Below are 26,792 nucleotides of genomic sequence, written 5' to 3'. Positions count from 1 at the left end.
TGCCTGACTCGCAGGGATAGGCGGCCCCTGCAGTCAAGGGAGAACTGGTTCCTGTCCCAAGCCGCTAGAAGAGAATGCTGTAGGGGACGGAGGTGCATCTGTGGAAAAGGAACTGCTTCCATTGCTGCCACCATTTTGCCCAGTACCCTCCTCTCAAAGTGGATGGAATGAGAGGAAGACTGCGCGGGCTCCTTGCTGAAGGGCTAGGACTTTGTCTTGAGGGAGAATCACCAACCCTTGAGGTGTCCAGGGTCATGCCTAAAAAAGGACATCTGCTGAGCTGGAACAGGGAAGACTTGGCAAAGTTCATCTGCCAGCCCAGATGAGCGAGAGAGTATCGCAAGTGATACGAACGGACTCTGCGCAGTCGTGTAAAGACGGACCCTTGACCAGGAGGTCGTCCAGATAGGGTAGTATGACCACGCCCCGAGAGTGCAGTATGGACATGACAGCCGCTATGTCCATCTGTATGAAGACCCTGGAAGCGACAGCGAGGGCGAAGGGCAGGGCCGTGAACGGAAAATGCTGTTCTTGAATGGTTAAACGCAGGAACTTTGGGTGGGGGGATCCGGATGTGCACGTAAGCATCTCGAATCTCCCCCTTTTCCATTTGAGGTGATGACCGAACGCAGAGACTCCATGCGGAAATGACGGACCTTGACAAACATGTTTAGAAATTTGAGGTCTAGTATGGGTCTCCCTTTTCCGTTCTTTTTTGGGAAAACGAATAGGTCGGAGTAGAATCCCTCGATCCTTTTGTTTTCCTGAACCGAGACAATGATGCCATTGTGGCGCAGAGAGTCTATGGGTCGGGAAAGAGCCTTTGCCCTTGATGCTGGAAGTCGGGAAGGAAAGAAACAAATCTGGGGTCGTGAACAAAAATCAGTTTTGTATCCGGAAGACACCAGGTCTCTGACCCATTCGTCGTGAATGACTGAGAGCCAGACCTGGTGAGACAGAAGTAGGCGACCACCTACCCTGCTGGTGTCAACCGGATAACCCCATGAGTCATTGGGCGAAAAATCTGTGGGACCTAGATCCCTTAGATCCAGACTGTTTGGGCCGGCCCTTCCATTGCTGACTAGACCTAAAGGATTCCTGGGATTCTCTGTTAGTGCGAGGAGAGCGTCCTGATCCTGAATAAGTAGTGGTAGTGGACCAACCCTGACTGGCGTGAATTGATCGGAAATTGTTTTGTTGCCGCCGATAAGGATGCCTAAGCCTCTGCTGGGAAGAAATTTGCTTTTTCCTCTCGTAGCATCCGAGATAAGCTGATCGAGCTTCTCTCCAAACACCCACCCACTGTGGTAAGGAGGAGATGTCGGAGACTTTTTTTGACGCAGAATCCGCCTTCCTTTCTCTGAGCCATAAAGATCTTTTGATTGTGATGGCATTTGCCACCGATAGAGCTGTACATTTGCCGCATCAAAAGAAATGTGTACCAGGTAATATCCAGCCTGAGAAATTTGGCTAGCCCGATGTACTGCCTCGGGAGGAAGATTACTGCTCTGAATGGAATTAGCCAAGGTCTCCTCCCAGGAAACCATTTCTTTAGCTACCCACGCTGCAGCGAAGGAAGGAAGGAAGACCTGAGGCCTCAAAGACAGATCAAGCCAAATTTTCTACCTGGCGGTCTGTGGGATTTTTAATAGATGATCCGTCCAGCAGGCATAGAATAGTTTTGGATGCCAGGCGAGAGACTGGTGGGTCTACCACAGGGGACTCCAATCTTTTCTCAGATCAGCTGAGAAAGGGTACTTTGCCTCAAGCGGTGTTTGTCCTGTAAAGCGCTTATATGGTCGCTCCCTTTGCCAATTTAACTATATCCCGAAACTCCGGGTGAATGCCGAATGTTCTATGAGGATGCTTAGGTTTTTTGAAGCACACAGCGTGATCCGGCACAGAGCCGGATTCTTCATCAACCTGCAGAGTTTGGTTGACTGCCTCAATCACAGAATCAACCGTCCTCTGAAAGTCTGGCAAATCTGGATCTAAGGAGATGTCTAATTCATACTCAAAATCGAGTTCGCTACCAACATCTGGAGAGGTAGAGCGAGAAACGGAGCTCACGGACGCCATGGTACATGATTGTATGGGAGATGTACTACGCATCAGTTTCCTGGACGCTTGTACGTTCCTAGATTGTGTGCGGCCCCTGCTAGCTAACTCTTCCCGTGTAGGGGAAGGTCCCTCTGTGTCAGACTTACGAACGCCATGATTCCCAGAAGGAACACTGAAGGATTCAAACACTTTGGCCAGAGAAATCATAGATTGTGACAGAGATGAGACCCACTCAGGGGGACTAAGGACACTGGGCTCAGTGTCAGGGAGGTGGGTCCTGAGCGCATTTGGAGTCACAGGCTTTGCAGACCGGCAAACTCTGAGCTTTTGGAAATGCAGACTGGCAGGAGTTACATAAAGTGAATAAGCCTGTAAGAGTCTTATGGGACTTTGTAGGTGCCTGAGGCTGGGACATGATGTACTCCTATGTACCACCTTAATCAGGGTTCTCACAGAAGATAGTATACTGAAAGGGAGAGAGAGCTAATGGCAGCGCTCCTACCCAGGTCCTGCGACCCAGCCACAAGAATCACACTCCGCGTCGCTAACCGGGTAAGCAGGAGGCTTCCTTAGCATCCGGAGACCCTGTCAGCTTGCGACTGGATGTAGGAGGATGGCTGATGAGATTTCATGGGCAACTCTGGTTCAGAACGAGAGGTGTCAGAAAAGTGGGCAGAGCTGCCGGATCGCATCATAGCGGGGGTGGAGCTTCGGCCTGTACAAGGCCAAAGCAGGGGACTAAATTTTTACCCAGGCCCGAAAAACAGAACCCCCCCCTCCCCCAGGAAAAGTCTGCTGCCTGTTCCCGGACTGCTCAGAGCGCCCCCCCCCCCCCCCCTTCTCAGCGCTTACCCTGAGAGGCTGGAGATGTCCTTCGGATGCTGCTGCAGGTACCTTCGCTGTAGTGCAGGCACCTAGGTTGTGCAGCTGCTGTCGCTGGTGATTTTTTGGACGGTGCAGAGATAAAGTTAAAAACCCTCAATCCACTCTCCCTTTCATAGAGAGATGGAAATGAACCGTCCGCCTTCTTGCTTCATCCACTAAACAGTGGTGGAGCAGTGGGGGCTGCACGGATGCCAAAATGGAGGGTGCCTCTGTGCATCCAAGGGGTTCAATCCTGGTGGACAGGGCTGGTTGTCCGGCATTAGGCCTGGCTGCAGAAGAGGATACATGGAGGCGACACTCCATGTGCTCGTCTGTTGATGGTGCTGGGAGATCGGTGCCCTTTAAGGGACCTGACGCCCCTCAAAATCAACCCAGTCATGTCATCCTCGTCGCAGGAGAGAATACGTGGAGGCGACACTCCACGTGCTCGCCTGTTGTTGGTCCTGTGTCCCCCAATGAGGCGAAGGAGAGAGATCGTTATGCAGTCGCTATTTAAGCAAGATTTCGGTATTTTTTTTTTTAGTGCTTACTATAAAGTACACACTAAATTTGGATTCACTAAATGCTCATGGTTGATCTACCCGTGTTAATGTAGTTGCTGTTAGATGTACCTGTAACTAGATTAATGCTGCCCATAGCTTGAGCAGCAGGAATCGGAGCCTGACTGGCCTTTTTAGCTAGATAAAGTTTGAAAACCTAGTTTGAGAAGCCAGCTGGAACTATAGGGAGAGCTGACTAGTCCAATTCTCTCTGGTTTCTTTCGACCTTCTCCACACATGGGAGAAAGCTGTCGAGGGGAAGCCGTCCGGTGGCCGCACTGGGCTAATCCAGTCTTTCCCTATAGCCTCTTTCTGGTCTCTCAAGCTATGTTTTTTCTGAAATGCTGGAGTGATTGAGTAAAATATACACGACTGTAATTGTGCAGCCATGCTCTCATTCATGCTGCCCGTAGTTTGGGCAGAATTAATCTAGTCACTGGTTCACTTTAATCTAGTTGATTGCTAAATGTGTTAGACCCATCTTATCTTGGCTTTACCTCTGTAGAAATGATTTGCAACTTCTGTCCAGAATTTAAAATATGGTATTAAAATTTTCTTAAAATCTTTTGCAATATGTCTTGTGTATAGGTAAGAAATATACAATTCACCAACTGAAATTCAGATGTGTTGGCCAGCTTTCCCACTTTTTTCACTCACTCCCTCCTAGACCGTTTTATAATAAGGACAATAATTTTTCAAAGCTGGATGTTGGGGCACAGGACCTTTTGAAGCACACTTTATCTCCTCCTTGCTGATCGAGCCTCCTGATCAACCGCATACTTACTGCATATTTAAACCCAATGGAAGGGCGATTTGGGTCTTTCTTTGTCAAAGGATCAATGAAGGAGTATCTTCACCTCTTTAACATATAAACAAGCAGCGTCCGAGGCGCGCCACAGAAGAACGGCACATCGCTAGCGCGAGCCGAAAAAGGCACGCGCTAGCGAAATTTACATTGCTGTCAATGGGTGCGCTAACTGACCCGTTGCACGGCGTTAATTGCGACATTTTCGCCGTGCAACGCTGTCCGTTAGCGTGCACACATTAACGCAATGTGAACCTAGCCTAACTCACCGCTGCCCCTGTCTAACCACAACCTACTGGCATTATCATCCCTCTCCTCTGTGCGCAACCCCCACTCCACAAACCCACCCTCACAGAAATCTCAAACACCTCAATTTACACTGAGTCCCTTCTCCCTCTTACAGCCATGGCTTCCTTACATGACACAGATGCTGTTGCCACTTTATACAACGCCACAATAACAGCAGCACTCTATTCGGCCGCCCCTCTCACGCACAGCAAAACTCGTACAATCAACAGGCAACCCTGGCTGACCAGCCGAACCAAAGAACTGAGACGGATTTCCAGGGTTGCTGAGCGGACATGGAAGAAATTCCGTTCTGCCGAGCACTTTATCGCATACAAGAAGTCCCTCAGCAGCTTCAAGTCCACGCTCACTACCGCAAAGCAAACTTTCTTCTCATCTCTCATATCCTCCCTGTCTCACAACCCCTAAACAGCTTTTCAACACTTTCAATTCTCTACTCCGTCCCCTAGCACCTCCTCCCTCTCCTCTAATTTCTGCTGAAGACTTTGCCTCTTTCTTTAAGCAGAAGATCGATAACATTAGAGAAAGCTTTGGCTCGTAGCCCCCAATGCCCCTCCTCTTAACTGCTCAGCCCTGTTCTTCCAGAACCAGCTTTTCCACCATGACAGAAGATCAGCTCTCCTCCCTTCTGTCAAGATCACATCTCACCGCTACACCTGCTCCCGTCTCACTTCATCCCTAACCTCGCCAGAGTCTTCATCCCAACCCTAACACAGCTCTTCAACCTTTCACTTGCAAATGGTGTCTTCCCAACATCCTTCAAACACGCCTCAATCACGGCCATCCTCAAAAAGCCCTCACTCGACCCATCCTCTGTGTCTAGCTATCGCCCGATATCACTTCTCCTTATGCCTCAAAACTACTGGAACAGCATGTACATCTTGAACTGTCCTCCCACCTCTCCTCCTGCTCTCTTTGACCGGTTACAATCTGGCTTCTGACCGCATCACTCAACTGAAACTGCCCTAACTAAAGTCACCAATGACCTACTAACCGCCAAGAGCAAGCGACACTACTGTCCTCCTTCTCCTGGACCTGTCTTCTGCCTTCGACACTGTGGACCATTCCCTCTTGTTACAGATTCTGTCACCTCTTGGCATCACAGATTTGGCCCTATCCTGGATCTCGTCATATCAAACAGACCAGACATTAAGTGTCTCCCTCTCCTACAGCACCTCCTCACCTCGCCCTTGTCTGTCGGCGATCCCCAATGCTCAATTTTAAGACCCCTACTCTTCACCATCTACACCTTCGGCCTGGAACAGCTTATAGAATCTCACGGTCTGCAGTATTATCTCTACGCCAATGACACGCAAATATACCTATCTGGACTTGACATCACCTCCTTACTGACCAAAATCACATAGTGTCTGTCCGCTATTTCATCTTTCTTTTCTACTCCACCAGACCCCTCCACCAGACCTATCCATCAATGTCAATGGCTGCCCTCTTTCAAGCCACATATCCAAGCCCTTGCCTCCTCCTGCCGACTCCAACTCAAAAACATTTCCCGAATCCGTACATTCCTTGACCAAGAAACTGCAAAAATGCTTGTGCACGCCCTCATCATCTCCCACCTTGACTATTGCAACCTCCTACTCTCTGGCCTCACCTCTAGCACTCTTGCACCACTCCAATCTATCCTGAACTCTGCTGCCCAACAAATCCACCTGTCTCCCCGTTATTCCCCAGCTTCTACTCTCTGCGAAGCACTTCACTGGCCTCCTATTGTCCAGAGACTCCAGTTCAAAACCCTTACAATGACATACAAAGCCATCCACAACCTGTCTCCTCCATACATCTGTGACATGGTCTCCCGGTACTTACCTACACGCAACCATCGATCCTCTTAAGATCTTTCTCTACTCCCCTCTTATCTCTTCTACCCACAACCGCATACAAGACGACTTTCGTGCTTCCCCCATACTTTGGAACTCTCTACCCCAACACATCAGACTTTTGCCTACCACGGAAACTTTCAAAAAGAACCTGAAGACCCACCTCTTCCGACAAGCCTACAACCTGCAGTGATCCTCAGTCTACTGAACTGCCACACGACCAGCTCTACCCTCTCTGAGTGTATCCTCACCCACCCCCTGTAAACTGTGAGCACTCGCGGGCAGGGTCCTCTTTCCTTCTGTATTTGTGTGTGCTTTGTATTGCTCATGTTTATTGTACTTGTCTGTGTATGCCCCTTTAATCACATGTAAAGTGCCATGGAATAAACGGCGCTATAAAAATGAATAATAATCCCAAATGCGTTCAGGAGCCCTCCACTGCTACCGAGCCCCAGTGTACCTAATCCCCCTGAGTGGGCTTCGTCACTGTCACATTCCATGGCGTCACTGTCGAAAGCAATAGAGTCCCTCCAAGATCCCTCCACTGGTCGGGGCATTCGTCTGCCTGTCTCGGAAGGTTCCTCTACCTCACGAGAGCTGTCGGCCAGCAAGGGCTGTTCTCAGTCAAAAACTCCACAGGCATCTAGGAAACTGGCCCATAGCATATCTCCTGGGCCTTCTCGCGCCTCGGCATCCATGGGCACCGTTTCCCGCTCCCCCTTACCCGGGGTTGGCAGCGACCAGTGCTTTGAGTCCGATTCCGACATGCCCCTTGATCTGGACTTACCTGATTATCAGGCGACGGTGGACAGTCTCATTGAAGCCATCAACTAGACCTTAAAGGTTGACGAGGACTCTAATTTGGTCCCAGAGCATGCGGTGTCTTTCAAGAGGACTAAACGTCCTCATAGGGATTTCTCCAACCATCCCGAGTTTCAGGACATAATTCAACGGCATAGGGAGTGACTGGACAAACGCTTTGCTGGTCAGAAGCCTATTGAGGCTAGATATCCTTTTACCGTGAATCTGAGGGAGGAATGGGCCGAATCACCTCCTGCTGATCCACCAGTCTCCCGCCTTGCCACCAAAACCCTACTGTCCTTACCCAACGGGTCTTCGATTCATGATCCAACAGACCGTCAGATAGAGAACCTTGCCCGCTCGATTTTTGAATCCTCAGGCTCGGCACTGTCTCCTTTTGCCGCGGCATGGGTAACTAAAGCTACTGTGTCTTGGGCCGATACCCTGTCCAGAACCATTCAGGATAGTGACCTTCCCCCAGAGGCAGCAGATCTAGCCAGTCAGATCTCCCTGGCCAGGTAGTACTTGTCACACGCTTCTCTGGACTCTAACTGTGCTGCAGTTGCAGCCTCAAATGCCATCATCATCAGATGGGCACTGTGGCTCAGAGTATGGCGAGCGAACTCTGCGTCCAGAAAGTCCCTGACGTATTCTTCAGCTTCTTCTGCTTTTCCATTTTTTCCTTCCTTTTTCTTTAATTCTTTGATTGTGTTACTCTACTTGGTCAGTGCAGTTATGCTTATGGCATTTCACATATTGTTTTCAGGATTTCAGTAATAAGAATTTTTTGTTGTTATTGCTTTTCTCTCTGATTGTTCTTCTACCTCTGCATGGTTAGTGCCTTGTGAATGTATTGCCTCTTTTTTATTTTTCTATAAATTAAAAAAAAAAAATGCAAATGTGTTAGGGGCCTTTCCACTTGTGTACACTCAGTGACTGATTTTCTAATATGACTACAATCTAGCGTGCAAATTAGACTTTATATCTACAGCCATTCAATTAGTAACTATACTATAAATCCTATTGTAAGCATTTACATTCTTTTGTGTTTTTTTTAATGTTTAAAGCAAATGATGATGGATTTCTCCCACTGGATGATCACCATGAAATAGAAAATGCAGAAATGGATCCTATTGAACACATTGAGCGACAGCAGGTAACTGTAGAGCACAATCTGTATGTGATGTGTACAATAACATGAGTCTAATGGCACCAACTCTCTGATCGGTAATTGTCTACTAGAGCCAATTTTTGATGTATAGGTAAATCACGGCAATCATACTGGGCCAGGAGCTGGTGCTCTGGCTTAAGTTAAAGCACTGCCTCGGGCCATTTAACCCTATAAATGCTGAGATCGATATAGATTGCAGCAGTTAAAAAGCTGGGAAAGGGCTCGATCGATCATTGCCATGGCAACCAGAGGTTGTCATGATTACCTCTGGTCAGCTAACTACAATAAGCTTTTTTTTCTATAAAGTAGTTTTATTGTGTAAAAGCAGCAAAACATAAAAAAAGATATAAATGTGGTATTGCTGTGATTGGACTGATCCAAAAAGCAAAGTTGCACAGCGTAAAAAAATCCTGAATTCCTGGATTTTGTACATTCTGCCTCCCAGAGATCGAAATAGAAAACGATCAAAAATTTTTTGTGTGCCCATAAATAGTGCTAATAAAAACGTCAACACGTCCCTCAAAAAACAAGTACACATATGATTGTCAGAAGATGTATAGAAAAATGTATAGCTTTCAAACAATAGAAAATCAAAATCACTTTTTATTGTCAAAACATATTTTTTTTAAGTGTGTGAAGGCAGCCAAACATAAACTGATCTGTAATTGCATCAACCCTAAGAATAAAGTCTAATCATTGCTTATCCCGCACGAGAAGCAGCGTAAAAAAAGAAATAAAAACAATTCTTTACCTTCTGTTGATTTGATAGCAACATGCCCGCTGCCTTGGGGTCATCCTTGATTCCGAGCTTTCATTCACCCCCCACATCCGATCACTGGCTCGCTCTTCTTATCTGCATCTCAAAAACATTTCTAGAATTCGGCCTTTTCTTACTTTCGACTCAGCAAAAACTCTTACTGTTTCACTTATTCATTCCCATCTGGACTATTGTAACTCTCTACTAATCGGCCTCCCTCTTACCAAACTCTCCCCGCTCCAATCTGTCCTGAATGCTGCAGCCAGGATCATATTCCTCACCAACCGTTACACCGATGCCTCTACCTTGTGCCAGTCATTACACTGGCTACCCATCCACTCCAGAATCCAGTACAAAACTACTACCCTCATCCACAAAGCACTCCATGGCACAGCACCACCCTACATCTCCTCTCTGGTCTCAGTCTACCACCCTACCCGTGCCCTCCGCTCCACTAATGACCTCAGGTTAGCATCCTCCTACTCCCGTCTCCAAGACTTTACACGTGCTGCGCCGATTCTTTGGAATGCACTACCTAGGTTAATACGATTAATCCCCAATCCCCACAGTTTTAAGCGTGCCCTAAAAACTCATTTGTTCAGATTGGCCTACCGCCTCAACGCATTAACCTAACGATCCCTGTGTGGCCTATCATAAAAAAAACCCAAAACCCATAATCGGGTTCCTCGTATCATGTTCTCATACCCTTTATGCAGTTAATAGCCCTCTGTGTCTGTACTGCTACATACTTAGGCAGTTAACTGGTTCATGCAGCTTTACATGAACACCCGAGCCTTACACTATGGCTGGTCCAAATAACTAAAGCAACTGTTATCATCCACCTCTCTTGTCTCCCCTTTTCCTCATAGTTTGTAAGCTTGCGAGCAGGGCCCTCATTCCTCCTGGTATCTAGTTTGAACTGTGATTTCTGTTATGCTGTAATGTCTATTGTCTGTACAAGTCCCCTCTATAATTTGTAAAGCGCTGCGGAATATGTTGGCGCTATATAAATAAAATTATTATTATTATTTGATCATTCTGCCTCCCAAAGATCGCAGTAAGGCTCAGTACATATTTATCCTGTGATCTATGATGAGCGCTTTTGTCGGGATTTCCGTGTAAATTCCTTAAAAACGGGGTTCAGGCCGAACCCCCCCAACGGAAGATTCTCTATAGTGAATAAGATGGAGACAGTGTGGATGCCTTCTGGCCTATGATCTGGCGGTGTCTGTCTTTTTAGGCATACATAAAAGCGCAGTCTGCCACAGTTTTGTGCCCCTCCGGAAAAGGTGATTAGGAGATTTCGATGGAAACCCCAATTTAAGTGCTCAGGGTAGAACACAATAAACTTGTTCCAGGATGTTATGTAGAATATTCCCAACAAAAGCTTCAACACAAGTCACCACTCAGGTCCGTTACCTGTCATTAGAAATAATAGGGGGCTTCCATGTTGCTTTTAGCGCAAAGGCTCTGGAAAAGCGCTATGGCTCATCGCCCCCACCCAAAAAAATTCCAGCAAATTCTGCTCCCAAGTCAAAATGCCCATCTCCCTTCTGAGTCCCACAGTGTACCTAAACGACATTTAGCTTCCACATGTTTGACATGTCTGTAGCAATGAGAAACACCCTCCATCCCCTAATTTACAGGCAGGGTCCATGTCACCAGAAGCATGATCCAGTTACTACAATGTATGGGCACTAAAATGGCAGATTTACATTCATCGCAGACCAACATCTGCTTCTTTATGGAAAACACTCATGGAGTCAAAATTGTCATTACACCTGTAGATAAATTCCCACTGGGGTGTAATTTCCAAAATGGGGTCCCTTGAAGGGGGAGATTCTGCTGTTCTAGCACTTAGGGGCTCTGTTAATGGAGTCCGCAAACTATTGTTCCGAAATTTGTTTTCCAAGAGTCGAATAGCACTTCATCCCTCCAGAGTCTCATCGTGTGGCTAAGCAGTACTATACAGCCACATATGGGGCATTACCATGTTCAGCAGAAATTGTGGGACACATTTTTTACTCATTTCCCCATGTGAAAATGTAAAATCTGGGGATAAAACAAAACCATTTTGGTAAAAATGTAGTAGTGTTTTTTTCAGCCCAAATTTTGACACACCCATGACATCAATATTATCACTGGACCCTTAGATGAATTCATTGAAAGGTGTAGTTTGTAAAATGGGGTCACGTATGGAGGTGTTCTTCTGTTCTGGCACCTCAGGACTTATCTAGTGGGTCATGCCACCCGAACACCATAACAGGCAAATCTGCTCTACAATATGGCATTCCTTCCCTTCTGAGCTTTCCAATGTGGTTGAAAAATAGCTCCCGATTACATGTAGGATATTGGCGTACTCAGGAGAAATTGCACAAAACTGTTTATTAACAAATTTTAGGTCCGGTTTCTCCTATTACCCCTTTAGAAAACCGAAAACTTGGGGTTAAAGTAACATGTTAGTGGTTAAAATTTTAATTTTCCATTGACTCAGCCCAGTGTTATACAATTCTGTGACTCGACTGATGGTTAAAAAAGCTCTACACCAGTAAATGAATTCTTCAAGTTACCAAAATGGGGTCACTTTTGGGGGTTTCAGCTGTTTTGGCATGCCAGGGGCTCTTCAAATGTGACATTTAATTCACAATCTGTTCCAGCCAAAATTGCGCTCCAGAATGCAATTGACGCTCCTTCCTTTTCAAGTCCTGCAGTGCACCCAAACAGTAGTTTTCCACCACATCTGGGGTATATACGTATTCAAAATAATTTGCACAACAAATTTTACAGTCCATTTTCTCCTGTTACCCTTGTGAAAATGAATAGGGGCTAAAGCAACATTTTTGCAAGAATAATGTGATTATTTTCACCGTTCAACTCTATAAAATTCTGTGAAGCACCTGCAGGTTCAAGGTGCTCACCACACATCTAGGTAAATAATTTGAAGGGTATAGTTTCCAAATGGGGTCACTTGTGAGGGATTTCCATTGTTAAGACACATCAGGGGCTCCTGCAAATGCGACATGCACTATCCTCTATCTATTTCAGCCAATTTTCGTCTCTCCAAAAGTTGAAGGGTGCTCCTTCACTTCTGGGCCCTGCTGTGCACCCAAACAGTAGTTTTCCACTACATATGGGTTTTCTGTGTACTCTGGTGAAACTGCACAACAAATTACGGTATATGGTCCATTTTCTCCTGTTACTTTCTTGAAAATGAAATGTGGGGCTAAATCCAATATTTTGGTGTGAAAAGGGAAATTTTTTTTTAATTTTTCGCTTCAACTTTGTTTTAATTCTGGTGAAGCTGCTATAGGGTTAATAAGCTTCTTGATTGTGGTTTTGAGCACTTTGAAGGGTGTAGTTTTTAACCCCTTTCTGCCAGCTGACGGAATAGTACGTCAGCTGGCAGATCCCCTGCTTTGAAGTGGGCTCCGGCGGTGAGCCCACCTCAAAGCCGCGACATGTTAGCTGTTTTGTACAGCTGACATGTGCGCGCAATGAGCGCGAGCGGGATCGCGAGCCGCCCGCGCCCATTAACTAGTTAAATGCCGCCGTCAAGCGTTGACAGCGGCATTTAACTAGCGCTCCCGGCCGCGCGGCCGGAAATGCTCGCACCGCTGACCCCGTCACATGATCGGGGGTCATCGGTGCTTTGCCATAACAACCAGAGGTCTCCTTGAGACATCTATGGTTGTTGATGGCCGATTGCTTTGAGCGCCACCCTGTGGTCGGCGTTCAAAGTACACCTGCATTTCTGCTACATAGAGGTGATCTGTACTTCACCTCTATGTAGCAGTGGCGATCGAGTTATGCATGCTTCTAGCCTCCTATGGAGCCTATTGAAGCATGCCAAAATTTAAAAAAAAAAAGTATTTAAAAATATATAAAAAAAATATATAAAAGTTCAAATCACCCCCCTTTCGCCCCAATCAAAATAAAACAATTTAAAAAAAAAAAATCAAACATACACATATTTGGTATCGCCGCGTTCAGAATCGCCCGATCTATCAATAAAAACAAAGGATTTAACTGACCGCTAAATGGCGTAGTGAGAAAAAAAATCAAAACGCCAAAATTACGTTTTTTTGGTCGCCGCAACATTGCATTAACCCCTTCATGACCCAGCATATTTTGGCCTTAATGACCTTGCCGTTTTTTGCAATTCTGACCAGTGTCCCTTTATGAGGTAATAACTCCGGAACGCTTCAACGGATCCTAGCGATTCTGAGTTTGTTTTTTCGTGACATATTGGGCTTCATGTTAGTGGTAAATTTAGGTCGATAATTTCTGAGTTTATTTGTGGAAAAAACGGAAATTTGGCGAAAATTTTGAAAATTTCGCAATTTTCACATTTTGAATTTTTATTCTGTTAAACCAGAGAGTTATGTGACACAAAATAGTTAATAAATAACATTTCCCACATGTCTACTTTACATCAGCACAATTTTGGAAACAAATTTTTTTTTTGCTAGGAAGTTATAAGGGTTAAAATTTGACCAGTGATTTCTCATTTTTACAACAAAATTTACAAAACCATTTTTTTTAGGGACCACCTCACATTTGAAGTCAGTTTGAGGGTTCTATATGGCTGAAAATACCTAAAAGTGACACCATTCTAAAAACTGCACCCCTCAAGGTGCTCAAAACCACATTCAAGAAGTTTATTAACCCTTCAGGTGTTTCACAGCAGCAGAAGCAACATGGAAGTAAAAAATGAACATTTAACTTTTTAGTCACAAAAATGATCTTTTAGCAACAATTTTTTTATTTTCCCAAGGGTAAAAGGAGAAACTGGACGATGGACGTTGTTGTACAATTTGTCCTGAGTACGCTGATACCTCATATGTGGGGGTAAACCACTGTTTGGGCGCACGGCAGGGCTCGGAAGGGAAGGAGCGCCATTTGACTTTTTGAATGAAAAATTGGCTCCAATCTTTAGCGGACACCATGTCGCGTTTGGAGAGCCCCCGTGTGCCTAAACATTGGAGCTCCCCCACAAGTGACCCCATTTTGGAAACTAGACCCCCCCAAGGAACTTATCTAGAAGCATAGTGAGCACTTTAAACCCCCAGGTGCTTCACAAATTGTTCCGTAAAAATGAAAAAGTACTTTTTTTTCACAAAAAAATAATTTTAACCTCAATTTTTTCATTTTCACATGGGCAACAGGATAAAATGGATCCTAAAATTTGTTGGACAATTTCTCCTGAGTACACCAATACCTCACATGTGGGGGTAAACCACTGTTTGGGCACATGGTAAGGCTCGGAAGAGAAGGAGCGCCATTTGACTTTTTGAATGAAAAATTATCTCCATCGTTACCGGACACCATGTCGCGTTTGGAAAGCCCCCGTGTGCCTAAACATTGGAGCTCCTCCGCAAGTGACCCCATTTTGGAAACTAGACCCCCCAAGGAACTTATCTAGAGGCATAGTGAGCACTTTAAACCCCCAGGTACTTCACAAATTGATCCGCAAAAATGAAAAAGTACTTTTTTTTCATACAAAATTTCTTTTAGCCTCAATTCTTTCATTTTCACATGGGCAACAGGATAAAATGGATCCTAAAATTTGTTGGGCAATTTCTCCTGAGTACGCCGATACCTCATATGTGGGGGTAAACCACTGTTTGGGTGCACGGCAAGGCTCGGAAGGGGAGGCGTGCCATTTGACTTTTTGAATGGAAAATTAGCTCCAATCGTTAGCGGACACCATGTCGCGTTTGGAGAGCCCCTGTGTGCCTAAACATTGGAGCTCCACTACAAGTGACCCCATTTTGGAAACTAGACCCCCCAAGGAACTTATCTAGATGCATAGTGAGCACTTATAACCCCCAGGTGCTTCACAGAAGTTTATAACGCAGAGCCGTGAAAATAAAAAATAATTTTTCTTTCCTCAAAAATGATTTTTAGCCCAGAATTTTTTATTTTCCCAAGGGTAATAGGAGAAATTGGACCCCAAATGTTGTTGTCCAGTTTGTCCTGAGTACGATGATACCCCATATGTGGGGGTAAACCACTGTTTGGGCGCACGGCAGGGCTCGGAAGGGAAGGCACGCCATTTGGCTTTTTGAATGGAAAATTAGCTCCAATCATTAGCGGACACCATGTCGCGTTTGGAGAGCCCCTGTGTGCCTAAACATTGGAGCTCCCGCACAAGTGACCCCATTTTGGAAACTAGACCTCCCAAGGAACTAATCTAGATGTGTGGTGAGCACTTTGAACCCCCAAGTGCTTCACAGAAGTTTATAACGCAGAGCCATGAAAATAAAAAAAAAATTTTCTTTTCTGAAAAATGATTTTTTAGCCCACAATTTTTTATTTTCCCAAGGGTAACAGGAGAAATTGGACCCCAAAAGTTGTTGTCCAGTTTCTCCTGAGTATGCTGATACCCCATATGTGGGGGTAAACCACTGTTTTGGCACACGTCGGGGTTCGGAAGGGAAGTAGTGACGTTTTGAAATGCAGACTTTGATGGAATGCTCTGCGGGCGTCAGGTTGCGTTTGCAGAGCCCCTGATGTGCCTAAACAGTAGAAACCCCCCACAATTGACCCCATTTTGGAAACTAGACCCCCCAAGGAACTTATCTAGATGTGTGGTGAGCACGTTCAACCCCCAAGTGCTTCACAGAAGTTTACAACGCAGAGCCGTGAAAATAAAAAATCATTTTTCTTTCCTCAAAAAAGATGTTTTAGCAAGCAATTTTTTATTTTCACAAGGGTAACAGGAGAAATTGGACCCCAATATTTGTTGCCCAGCTTGTTGTGAGTACGCTGATACCCCATATGTGGGGGTAGACCACTGTTTGGGCATATGCCGGGGCTCGGAAGGGAAGTAGTGGCATTTGAAATGCAGACTTTGATGGAATGGTCTGCGGGCGTCACGTTGCATTTGCAGAGCCCCTGATATGCCTAAACAGTAGAAACACCCCACAAGTGACCCCATTTTGGAAACTAGACCCCCCAAGGAACTTATCTAGTTGTGTGGTGAGCACTTTCAACCCCCAAGTGCTTCACAGAAGTTTATAACGCAGAGCCGTGAAAATAAAAAATAATTGTTCTTTCCTCAATAATTATGTTTTAGCAAGTAATTTTTTATTTTTGCAAGGGTAACAGGAGAAATTGGACCCCAACAGTTGTTGCCCAGTTTGTCCTGAGTACGCTGGTACCCCAAATGTGGGGGTAAACCACTGTTTGGGCGCACGTTGGGGCTTGGAAGGGAGGGAGCACCATTTGACTTTTTGAACGCAAGATTGGCTGGAATCAATGGTGGCGCCATGTTGCGTTTGGAGACCCCTGATGTGCCTAAACAGTGGAAACCCCTCAATTCTAACTTCAACACTAACCCCAACACACCCCTAATCCTAATCCCAACTGTAGCCATAATCCTAATCACAACCCTATCCCCAACACACCCCTAACCACAACCCTAACCGCAACACACCCGTAACCCTAATTCCAACCCTAACCCTAATCCCAACCCTAACCACAACTGTAACCCCAACACACCCCTAACCCTATCCGTAACCCTAACCACAAGCCTAATCTTAACCCTATTTCCAACCCTAGCCCTAATTCCAACCCTAACCCTAAGGCTATGTGCCCACGTTGCGGATTCGTGTGAGATTTTTCCGCACGGTTTTTGAAAAATCTGCAGGTAAAAGGCACTGCGTTTTACCTGCAGATTTACAGCAGATTTCCAGTGTTTTTTTGTGCGGATTTCACCTGCGGATTCCTATTGAGGAACAGGTGTAAAACGCTGCGGAATCCGCACAAAGAATTGACATGCTGCGGAAAATACAACGCAGCGTTTCTGCACGGAATTTTCCGCACCATGGGCACAGTGGATTTGGTTTTCCATAGGTGTACATGGTACTGTAAACCTGATGGAAAACTGCTACGAATTCGCAGCGGCGAATTCGCAGCGGCCAATCCGCTGCGGATCCGCGGCCAATCCGCTGCGGAACCGCGGCCAATCCGCTGCGGAACCGCGGCCAATCCGCTGCGGAACCGCGGCCAATCCGCTGCGGATCCGCGGCCAATCCGCTGCGGATCCGCGGCCAATCCGCTGCGGATCCGCAGCCAAATCCGCACTGTGTGCACATGCCATAACCCTAACCCTAACCCTACCCGTAACCCTAACCCTACCCCTAACCCTACCCCTAGTTCTAACCCTAGTTCTAACCCTAACCCTAGTGGAAAACGAAAAAAAAAATGTTTTCTTTATTTTATTATTGTCCCTATGGGGGTGATAAAGGGGGGGGGTTATTTATTATTTTTTTTATTTTGATCGCTGTGATAGAACCTACCACAGCGATCAAAATGTACCTGTAAGGAATCTGCCGGCTGGCAGATTCGGCGGGCGCACTGAGCATGCGCCCGCCATTTTGGAAGATGGCGGCGCCCAGCGAGGAGACGTACGGACACCGGGAGGATCGGTAAGTATGAAGGGGTGGTGGGGGGGGGTGGATCGGAGCACGGGGGGGTAATCGGAGCACAGGGGGGGTGAATACAAACAAGGAGGGAGCGGACAGGAGGACGGGGGCGCCGGCAGGTGGACGGAGGGGACCGGACCCCATAACGGAGGACTGGGGGGGCGATCGGTGGGTGTGTGGGGGGGGTCACTTGAGTATTTCCAGCCATGGCCGATGATATTGCAGCATCGGCCATGGCTGGATTGTAATATTTCACCAGTTTTTTAGGTGAAATATTACAAATCGCTCTGATTGGCAGTTTCACTTTCAACAGCCAATCAGAGCGATCGTAGCCACGGGGGGGTGAAGCCACCCCCCCTGGGCTGAAGCACCACTCCCCCTGTCTCTGCAGATCGGGTAAAATCGGAGTTAACCCTTTCACCCGATCTGCAGGGACGCAATCCCTCCATGACGCATACGCTGCGTCATAGGTCGGATTGGCACAGACTTTCATGACGCAGCGTATGCGTCAAAGGTCGGGAAGGGGTTAAAATGCAACAACGGGCGATTAAAAGAATGTATCTACACCAAAATGGTATCATTAAAAAAGCCAGCTTGGCACGCAAAAAATAAGCCCTCACCTCACCCCAGATCACGAAAATTGGAGACGCTACGGGTATTGGAAAATCGCGCAATATTTTTTTTTTATTATTAAACTTTGGATTTTTTTTTCACCACTTAGACACCTAACATGTCTAGGTTATTTTTTATCTATCACCTCGTAATGACCTGGAGAATCATAATGGCAGGTTTTAGCATTTGGTGAACCTAGCAAAAAAGCCAAACAAAAAACAAGTGTGAGATTGCACTTTTTTGGCAATTTCATCACACTTGGAATTTTTTTCCCGTTTTCTGTTACAGGGCATGGTAAAATCAATGGTATCGTTCAAAAGTACATCTCGTCCTGCAAAAAAATAAGCCCTCACATGGCCATATTGACGGAAAAATAAAAAAGTTGTGTCTCTGGGAAGGAGGGGAGCAAAAAACGAAAACTAAAAAACGGAAAAAGCTCTGAGGGTGAAGGGGTTAAAATGGTGTCACTTTTTTGGGTATTTTCTGTTACACAGACCCCTCAAAGTAACTTCAAATGGGATGTGGTCCCTAAATAAATGATTTTGTAATTTTTGTTGGAAAAATTAGAAATTACTGATAAACTTTTAACCCTTCTAACTACCTAACAAAAGAAAATTGTTTAAAAAAGGATACTGATCTGAAATAGACATGAGTCAAATGTAATTTATCTACCGTATTTTGCGGATTGTAAGACGCACTGGATTGTAAGACACACCGGATTGTAAGACGCACCCCAAATTTTTGAGGAGAAAAATTGGATTTTATTTTTTTATAAAATGGTGGTTCTTCTTATAATCCATGTATCTTATTGCTTACCGGAGGTGGTGACTAAAGTTAAGCGGGGTTCCAGGGTCGCTGCTGGAGGAGGCAAGAGTGGAGCGTTGCTGCAGGCCGCAGACTGGTATATGGGGGTGTTCGGATGTGCGCTGCTGCGGATTTTCGGTGGTGCAGGTGCTCTGCCGACATTTTGTGGAAGCCCAGAGCCCCGCACGTACATGGTTTACTATGCGGTGGACTCCGGGAAAATGGCTGCCTGGGGTGGCGCAGATGGAGATCTCGGCACCAAGATCTCGGGAAATGAGCTTTTTTTACTTTTGACAAGCTTCAGTAGTCTCCACGGGAGACTAAAAGCTGCCATAACCCGATCGGCTCTGCTACATACAGGCGATGATCAGATCGCCTGTATGTAGCAGAATTACTCACTTGTTCTGAGTGCTGAGCACCAAGTGGCGCTCACAGCAAGACGGCAGTGACAATCCTAGAGGTCTGCTGGAGACCTCTGGTTGTCATGCCAACCTATTGGTGACCCGTAATCACGTGACTGGAGTCACCGATGGGCAGATTTCCGGCACGATTGCCGGAAGCGCATGTTAAATTCTATTGTCAGCATTTGATAGCTTCATTTAATGGGTTAATAGCCACGGGTGAGTCACGATTCCACCTGTGGCTGTTCCAGGCACATGTTGGCTGTTCAAAACAGCAGACATGTGCCAGGAAAGATATGGGCTCACCGCCGGAGCCCATGTCAAAGGGAGGATGCCCGACATCGGCTTACATTTACTCCCAATGTCGGAAAGTGGTTAAGAAGTTAGAATAGTTAAAAGTTGACCAACGATTTCTTCTATTTCAAACAAAACTTACAAAACTTTTTCTCTATCGCTTCATTGGGGGACACAGGAAACCATGGGTGTATGCTGCTGCCACTAGGAGGCTGACACTATGCACAAAAAAGTTTGCTCCTCCTCTGCAGTATACACCCCACCAACTGACATTCTGATAATCAGTTCAGCTTAGTGTCAGTAGGAGATGGACAAGGGTCTTTCATTAGACCCATACCTACCTCAGTGTGCGTCGTTCCTTTTCAGGTATCCGGAGGGATGCAGCGTGAACAGTCACTGCTGTACTCCACAAAGAGACTGAGTACGGCGTGTACTGCCACCCCGCATCCTCATATGTCTGGCCGGCAGGACCAAGACCCCTAGCATAGAAGCGTGTTTAGGAGATATGGACCGGTCCTAGCCCCGTCTCCCACCCACTCGAACACCAGAGACTGTCGGTTTGAGGAGACGAGGATGTCCATCAACAGGTTTTTTTTCAGGACGTGTTTTTACATTCCTTGGATGATGAGGTAAGTATACAGATGAAGAAAGGAGTAACATAGTTATTAAGGTTGAAGGAAGACTAAGTCCATCTAGTTCAACCCATAGCCTACCCTAACATGCCCTAACATGTTGATCCAGGGGAAGGCAAAAAAAACCCCATGTGGCAAAGAGTAAGCTCCACACTGGGGAAAAAAATTCCTTCTCGACTCCACATATGGCAATCAGACTTTAGTTCCCTGGATCAACACCCTAACAAGGAATCTAGTATACATAACCTGTAACATTATACTTTTCAAGAAAGGCATCCAGTCCCCTCTTAAATTTAAGTAATGAATCACTCATTACAACATCATACGGCAGAGAGTTCCATAGTCTCACTGCTCTTACAGTAAAGAATCCGCGTCTGTTATTATGCTTAAACCTTCTTTCCTCCAGACGTAGAGGATTCCCCCTTGTCCCCGTCTCAGGTCTATGATTAAAAAGATCATCAGAAAGGTCTTTGTACTGTCCCCTCATATATTTATACATTAACTTAAGATCACCCCTTTGCCTTCATTTTTCCAAACTAAATAGCCCCAAGTGTAATAACCTATCTTGGTAGTGCAGACCCCCCCAGTCCTCTAAAACCTTGGTCGCTCTTCTCTGCATCCGCTCTAGTTCAGCTATGTCTTTCTTATACACTGGAGACCAGAACTGTGCACAGTATTCTAAGTGTGGTCAAACTAGTGACTTGTATAGAGGTAAAATTATGTTCTCCTCATGAGCATCTATGCCTCTTTTAATGCATCCCATTATTTTATTTGCCTTCGTAGCAGCTGCCTGACACTGGCCTCTAAATGTGAGTTTGTCATCCACCCATACTCCCAGGTCTATTTCATTGACTGTTTTGCCCAGAGTTTTTGAATTAAGCACATAGTTACACATCTTATTACTTCTACCCAAGTGCATGACCTTACATTTATCCCCATTAAAGCTCATTTTCCATTTATCAGCCCAAGCTTCTAGTTTACATAAATCATCTTGTAATATAAAATTGTCCTCCTCTGTATTGATTACCCTGCAGAGTTTAGTTTCATCTGCAAATATTGAAATTCCACTCTGTATGCCCCCTACAAGGTCATTAATAAATGTTAAAAAGAAGAGGGCCCAATACTGACCCCTGTGGTACCCCACTGCTAACCGCGACCCAGTCCGAGTGTGCTCCATTAATAACCACCCTTTGTTTCCTATCCCTGAGCCAGCTCTCAACCCACTTACACATATTTTCCCCTATCCCCATTCTCATTTTATGTATCAACCTTTTGTGTGGTACCGTATCAAAAGCTTTTGAAAAGTCCATATACACTACATCTACTGGGTTCCCTTGGTCCAGTCCAGAACTAACCTCTTCACATAGAAATTGATCAGATTTGTCTTGACAGGAACGGTCCCTAGTAAACCCATGTTGATATTGGGTCATGAGGTTATTCCTCTTCAGATACTCCAGCATAGCATCCCTTAGAATGCCCTCCAGAATTTTACCCACAGTACAGGTTAAGCTTACTGGCCCATAATTTCCGAGTTCAGTTTTTGTCCCCTTTTTGAATATTGACACCACATTTGCTATACGCCAGTCCTGTGGTACAGACCCTGTTAGTATGGACTCTTTAAAGATTAAAAATAATGGTCTATCAATGACTGTACTTAATTCCTGCAGTACTCGGGGGTGTATCCCATCCGGGCCCGGAGATTTGTCAAGTTTAGTGATTTTTAGGCGCTTCCGTACTTCCTGCTGGGTTAAGCAGGTGACACTTAATGGGGAATTTTTGTTATCACTGATCATATAGTCTGCCATGGGATTTTCTTGTTTAAATACTGATGAAAAAAAAGTCATTTAGCATATTGACTTTTTCCTCATCCAGCATTTCACCCAGACTATATTTTCCCCCTTTCAGCTAGTATCCTCTGCTCATAAATCCTTCTCCTAAGAGCAGGACTCGGGGTCTTTTTGTACGGGGAAGGCACTGTGTCTCACATCTTACCTCACCCTGGATCTCTTTTGCAGCTCCCTTGTGAACAAATAGTTCCCCCATTCTCAGCATTTTTCTGGGCTCCCTTTCCTTTGGATGGGCTCATCAGGGAGGGGGTAATTGGGCCTCCGGGTTCTAATCTAGGCCCCGGCTTCTGTCAGGGCCTGGTCTGGCATTGTGACTCCGCCCCATCCTCTCCTTCGGGCGGGCCTTGTAAGGCCTCCGTGCCACTGCCCCCCCGCGGTTACCGGGTTCTAATCTAGGCCCCGGCTTTTGTCAGGGCCTAGTGTGGCGTTGTTACTTCGCCTCGTTATCTCCTTAGGGCTTTTCTCCTGCCCGTCTCACCTGTTCTTCCCGGCACATAGCTCCGCCCACTCCTCCCGTCCTCAGCACAGACTGCGACCGGTGCCATCTTTGTCCTCCCGGATCGCGTGGTTGGCTCCGCCCACTCCTCCTGGCCTTAGCGCATGCTGCTATCAGCGCCATCTTTCTCCCTTGGATCGTGCGGTGGACTCCGCCCCCTCTCCGCCTCAGAGAGCGGGCTTTTGCTCTTTTACGCCCTCCTCTTCAGCAGCGCGTGTTTTTTGCACTGCATCTTCTCAGCTGTTGCCATTTTCCGGCGTTTGGACCCGGCGGTGATTTCCTCTGCAGGACCTACCTCCCCTACCGACCTTCCCAGCCTCTACTGCCGGAAGCTATGTACAGGACATCTGCCGTGAATAGCTCTGCACTAGACTGACACTCTCCTCTGCTCTCCTGTCCCCTAACCTTCTGGCATCTTTTAGTGGGTCTGTTCATCATGTCTAATTCTAAAGGAGAACGTTCCCATCCTCTTCCTCTGCTTTAGTCAGACACTGTGTGTTCTTCTTGTAATTGCAGGCTTCCCTCAGGTCAGTCCTCTCCCCTCTGTCAGGAATGCAGCAACCCCACTGTACCCACCGCTCAAGAGCCCCCTTCTGTCCCAGGTGAGAGTGAGGCCCCTCTTCCAGGGTGGGCTTCCTCTCTGTCACAATCTGTGGTGGATCTCAACAGGGTGTCTCAGACCCTGGTGTCCGTACTTGATAGGTTGCCCCTGCAGACTTCCGCAGTAGCCAGCGGGTCACAGGAAGCCCTGTCCGAGCCTGCCTAGACAGGCCGCAAAAGATCCAGACAGGAATGCCGGTCTGAGTCCTCTTCCCGTTCCATCTCGCCCCCCGGTCAGTCTCAGAGGTCTGTTTCTTCCCGGTCCTCTCCCGAGTCAGGCAAGGCGTTCTCAGACACTCCTTCGGACGATGCTTTGGAGCTGGATTCGGACCAAATTGCTAACATGAGGGATATGGTCCAGAGCCTCATTGGGGCGATCAACCAGACCTTTGGCATCAAAGATTCTTCTACGGAACCCGCAGATCAGGCAGTTTTGTTTAGACGGTCTAAACCACCTTCCAAGGTCTTCACTCCTCATTCTGAATTCGAGGAGCTTCTGGCCAGAGAGAATGAATCCAACCAGATGCTTTCAAAGAGGAAAGTGCCTTGGCGTGTTATATCCCTTTTCTCAGGAGCAAACCGCCAACTGGACTGCTTCTCCCTCCATGGACCCGCCATTTTCTAGACTGCCAACATGGTCCTTCTTTCTGATGGAGCATCTCTGAAGGATACTAATGATAGAATTATAGAATCCTTTGCGATGTCAGCCTTCGAAGCGGCTGCGTCTGTGTCCGGCCTTTGCTTCCACTTGGGTTTCAAAATTTGTAGCCAAATGGGCCAAACAACTCCGCCAAGGCATTCTGGCTGGGGCTCAACCAGAACAGCTGGCGGAGCTTGCCAACAAGATTTCTCACACAGGTAAGGATTTGGTTTCTGCCTCCCTGGTCTTGCGCAGCTCAGGCGTCCAATGTTATTGCCATCCGGCGGACCGTTTGGCTTAAGGCCTGGCAGGCAGACTTGTCATCAAAGTCCCTTACCAGCCTACCTTTTCAGGGATCACGCCATTTCGGTTCCAGCCTGGATCAAATTATTAAGGACGCCACTGGGGGCACAAGTTCACTTCTTCCCCAGTCCAAACCTCGCCGGCCTCCTCCGAAGCAGCAGTTTCGGCCCTTTCGTTGTTTCGCAACGACAGATTCCTTTTCCCACCAGCAGAGGCCGCAAGCGCGCGCATAGGAAGGAGGTTTCCTTTAGACCCACCCCTTCCTGGCACTCTCGCTCCTCCCAGGGTAGATCCACCAAGTCTAGACTTGGAAGGTCTACCTCGGCATGACTCTAGCTTTAGGTAATGAGTTAATTGTAACATTTGTTAAGGGTTACACAATACAGTATTGAGGATTTATTCAATAAACAGCTATTCAATTGGTTTTAGAAAAAATAGTACTTTTACTTTGGAGTTAAATACATATCTTTTTGTAATGTTTGTTTCCCACACAGCATTTTTTTTTTAGAAAAAAATCTGCAGGTTTTGAACCAAAGCCAAATGTGGATCTTCCTATATATTACCCTTTCCTTTTGAATTTACTTATGCATTTGGCTCAAAAAACTGCATTTGTGTTTTTTGAAGAAACTGCGAAACCGCCATTAGAAAAATGCTACAAGATGTAACAAAATTGCCCATATTTGTATAGATCCAGACAGAAGAACGAGGATATGTACTGCGGCAAAGAGCAGGAAAAGAAATTCCAGTTTCAAACGACAAGGTATTTTACATTGGTATCCGCTTTCTCTTCAAGTACGTAATACAATGCTGAAAGTGGATGATACTGATACACCTATAATTCAGGACATATAGCACGTTTTGCTTTTATAGTTGAGTGGTGACCACAAAAGATTTACCAATTTATCTCTGTTGGAGCCAGTAAATGTCTTTGTTTGGTGCACCGATATTTTCTTTTTTCTTGTTGGAATGATGCATGTGAAATATATGCTAAATGGTACGGACATCATACAATGATTTTTCTTTTTTTTTTCTTTTGAACAAATTTTGGTTTTCACAAAGATTGCTGCTACAGTTTTTATAGTGGTAATTTCCATTAACTCTACAGGGTGTGCTATTTATATGAATACACCTAAATGAAATGGGAATCATTGGTGACCCAGATCGGCACGCTGAATTTGCAGAATTGGCAAATCAAAAATTGAAACAGGGCCCTCAGTTTACACAGAGCATTATGTTCAGTGATGAGGCAAACTTTTTTGGTTGGGCCATTTATATGGATACACCTAAATGGGAATGGTGACCGATTTCTTGCGTAGGGTGTCTTGCATTGAAATCTGCTGCAATGACCCGGGTACTGTGTTCACCAGACATCAACACAATTTCTATCCGCTCCTCACGTGTTAACCTCTGCGACATGTCAATGGCTGTAAGCAAAGAGAAACTTGTAAATAACTCATGAAAGAATAAAGTTACGTTAAAACCAAGCATGCCATTGTTTTTCTTGTGAAATTCTCAATAAGTTTGATGTCACATGACCGTCTTCCCATTGAAAAAAAAATAAAGCTGGATCCAAAATGGCCGACTTCAAAATGGCCGCCATGGTCACCACCCACTCCCATATACTAATGTGCTACAAACAGGAAGTTGATATCACCAACCATTCCCATTTTATTTACGTGTATCCATATAAATGGCCCACCCTATAGATTGTTATAAAGAGTGATCAGATTATTTGCAAATTGACGTCTTGCCGTGAAAATTAACATAATCCCAAATACCCAATTTCCACTGATTTTCAGCCTTGCCACAAAAATGCATGCTTACATAATTTCAGTGATTTTCTCACTAGTGCATGAGAGTGTTATGGATGGTGATGAACAATGATTTTTCCATCATAATGGGGCACCATGCCACAAGGAATCTGTGAGAACGAAGTGTCTCAGTGAACAAAACAGTGAATCATTTGGGTCCATGGCTGGGAAACCACCAGATCTCAATCATATTGAGAACCTGTGGTAATTCCTGAAAAAGTAGGGCGAATTCACATAGTTATTAAGGTTGAAGGAAGACTTTAAGTCCATCTAGTTCAACCCATAGCCTAACATGCCCTAACATGTAAAAGTCTTTAACAATAGAGACAACACTATAAATATTGAGTCTGTGCATAAACTATGTATTTGTCAAAAGTTTAAAACCCTTATAACTATTAAGTTTTGTGCACACATTCACTATTTGCAGCAGAATAATCTATTATAAATACGGTACTTGTAAAATACACATTTTTTTTTTTTTAAGAATTAACATGCGGAGTTGAAACTGCTTCAAAAATGCAAATAAAAAATAAGCTACATATTCATGAGATTTGCAAAATCTCATTCACTTTGCTGGTACAGTAAAATGCTGGGTTTTTCACAGCAACATCGCTTATGAACATGACAGAAACTTCCAAACTTTGCAAGTCTCAAAGCTTTTAGGGTATGTGCACACGATGCGGATTTTGCTGCGGGTCCGCAGCAGTTTCCCATGAGTTTACAGTACAATGTAAACCTATGGAAAACAAAAAACGCTGTG

The 26,792-nt window shown here is 45.7% G+C and overlaps 1 protein-coding gene across 2 annotated transcripts in view; it reads left to right on the top strand.

Moving 5' to 3' along the window:
- Positions 1–26,792, top strand: part of NCAPH2 (non-SMC condensin II complex subunit H2) — a 189,557-nt gene that overhangs the window by 113,234 nt on the left and 49,531 nt on the right. For both annotated transcript variants that reach the window (XM_077264330.1, XM_077264331.1), the window contains exons 10-11: positions 8,303–8,391; positions 24,910–24,981. In XM_077264330.1, coding sequence (XP_077120445.1) covers positions 8,303–8,391; positions 24,910–24,981 — 161 coding nt within the window. The remainder of the gene's footprint in view (positions 1–8,302; positions 8,392–24,909; positions 24,982–26,792) is intronic.

Source organism: Ranitomeya variabilis, chromosome 5 (genome assembly GCF_051348905.1).
Source record: "Ranitomeya variabilis isolate aRanVar5 chromosome 5, aRanVar5.hap1, whole genome shotgun sequence".
Lineage (NCBI taxonomy): Eukaryota > Metazoa > Chordata > Amphibia > Anura > Dendrobatidae > Ranitomeya > Ranitomeya variabilis.
The sequence above is the reverse complement of the archived record's forward strand: the minus strand, read 5'-3'. Positions and strand labels throughout refer to the sequence as shown.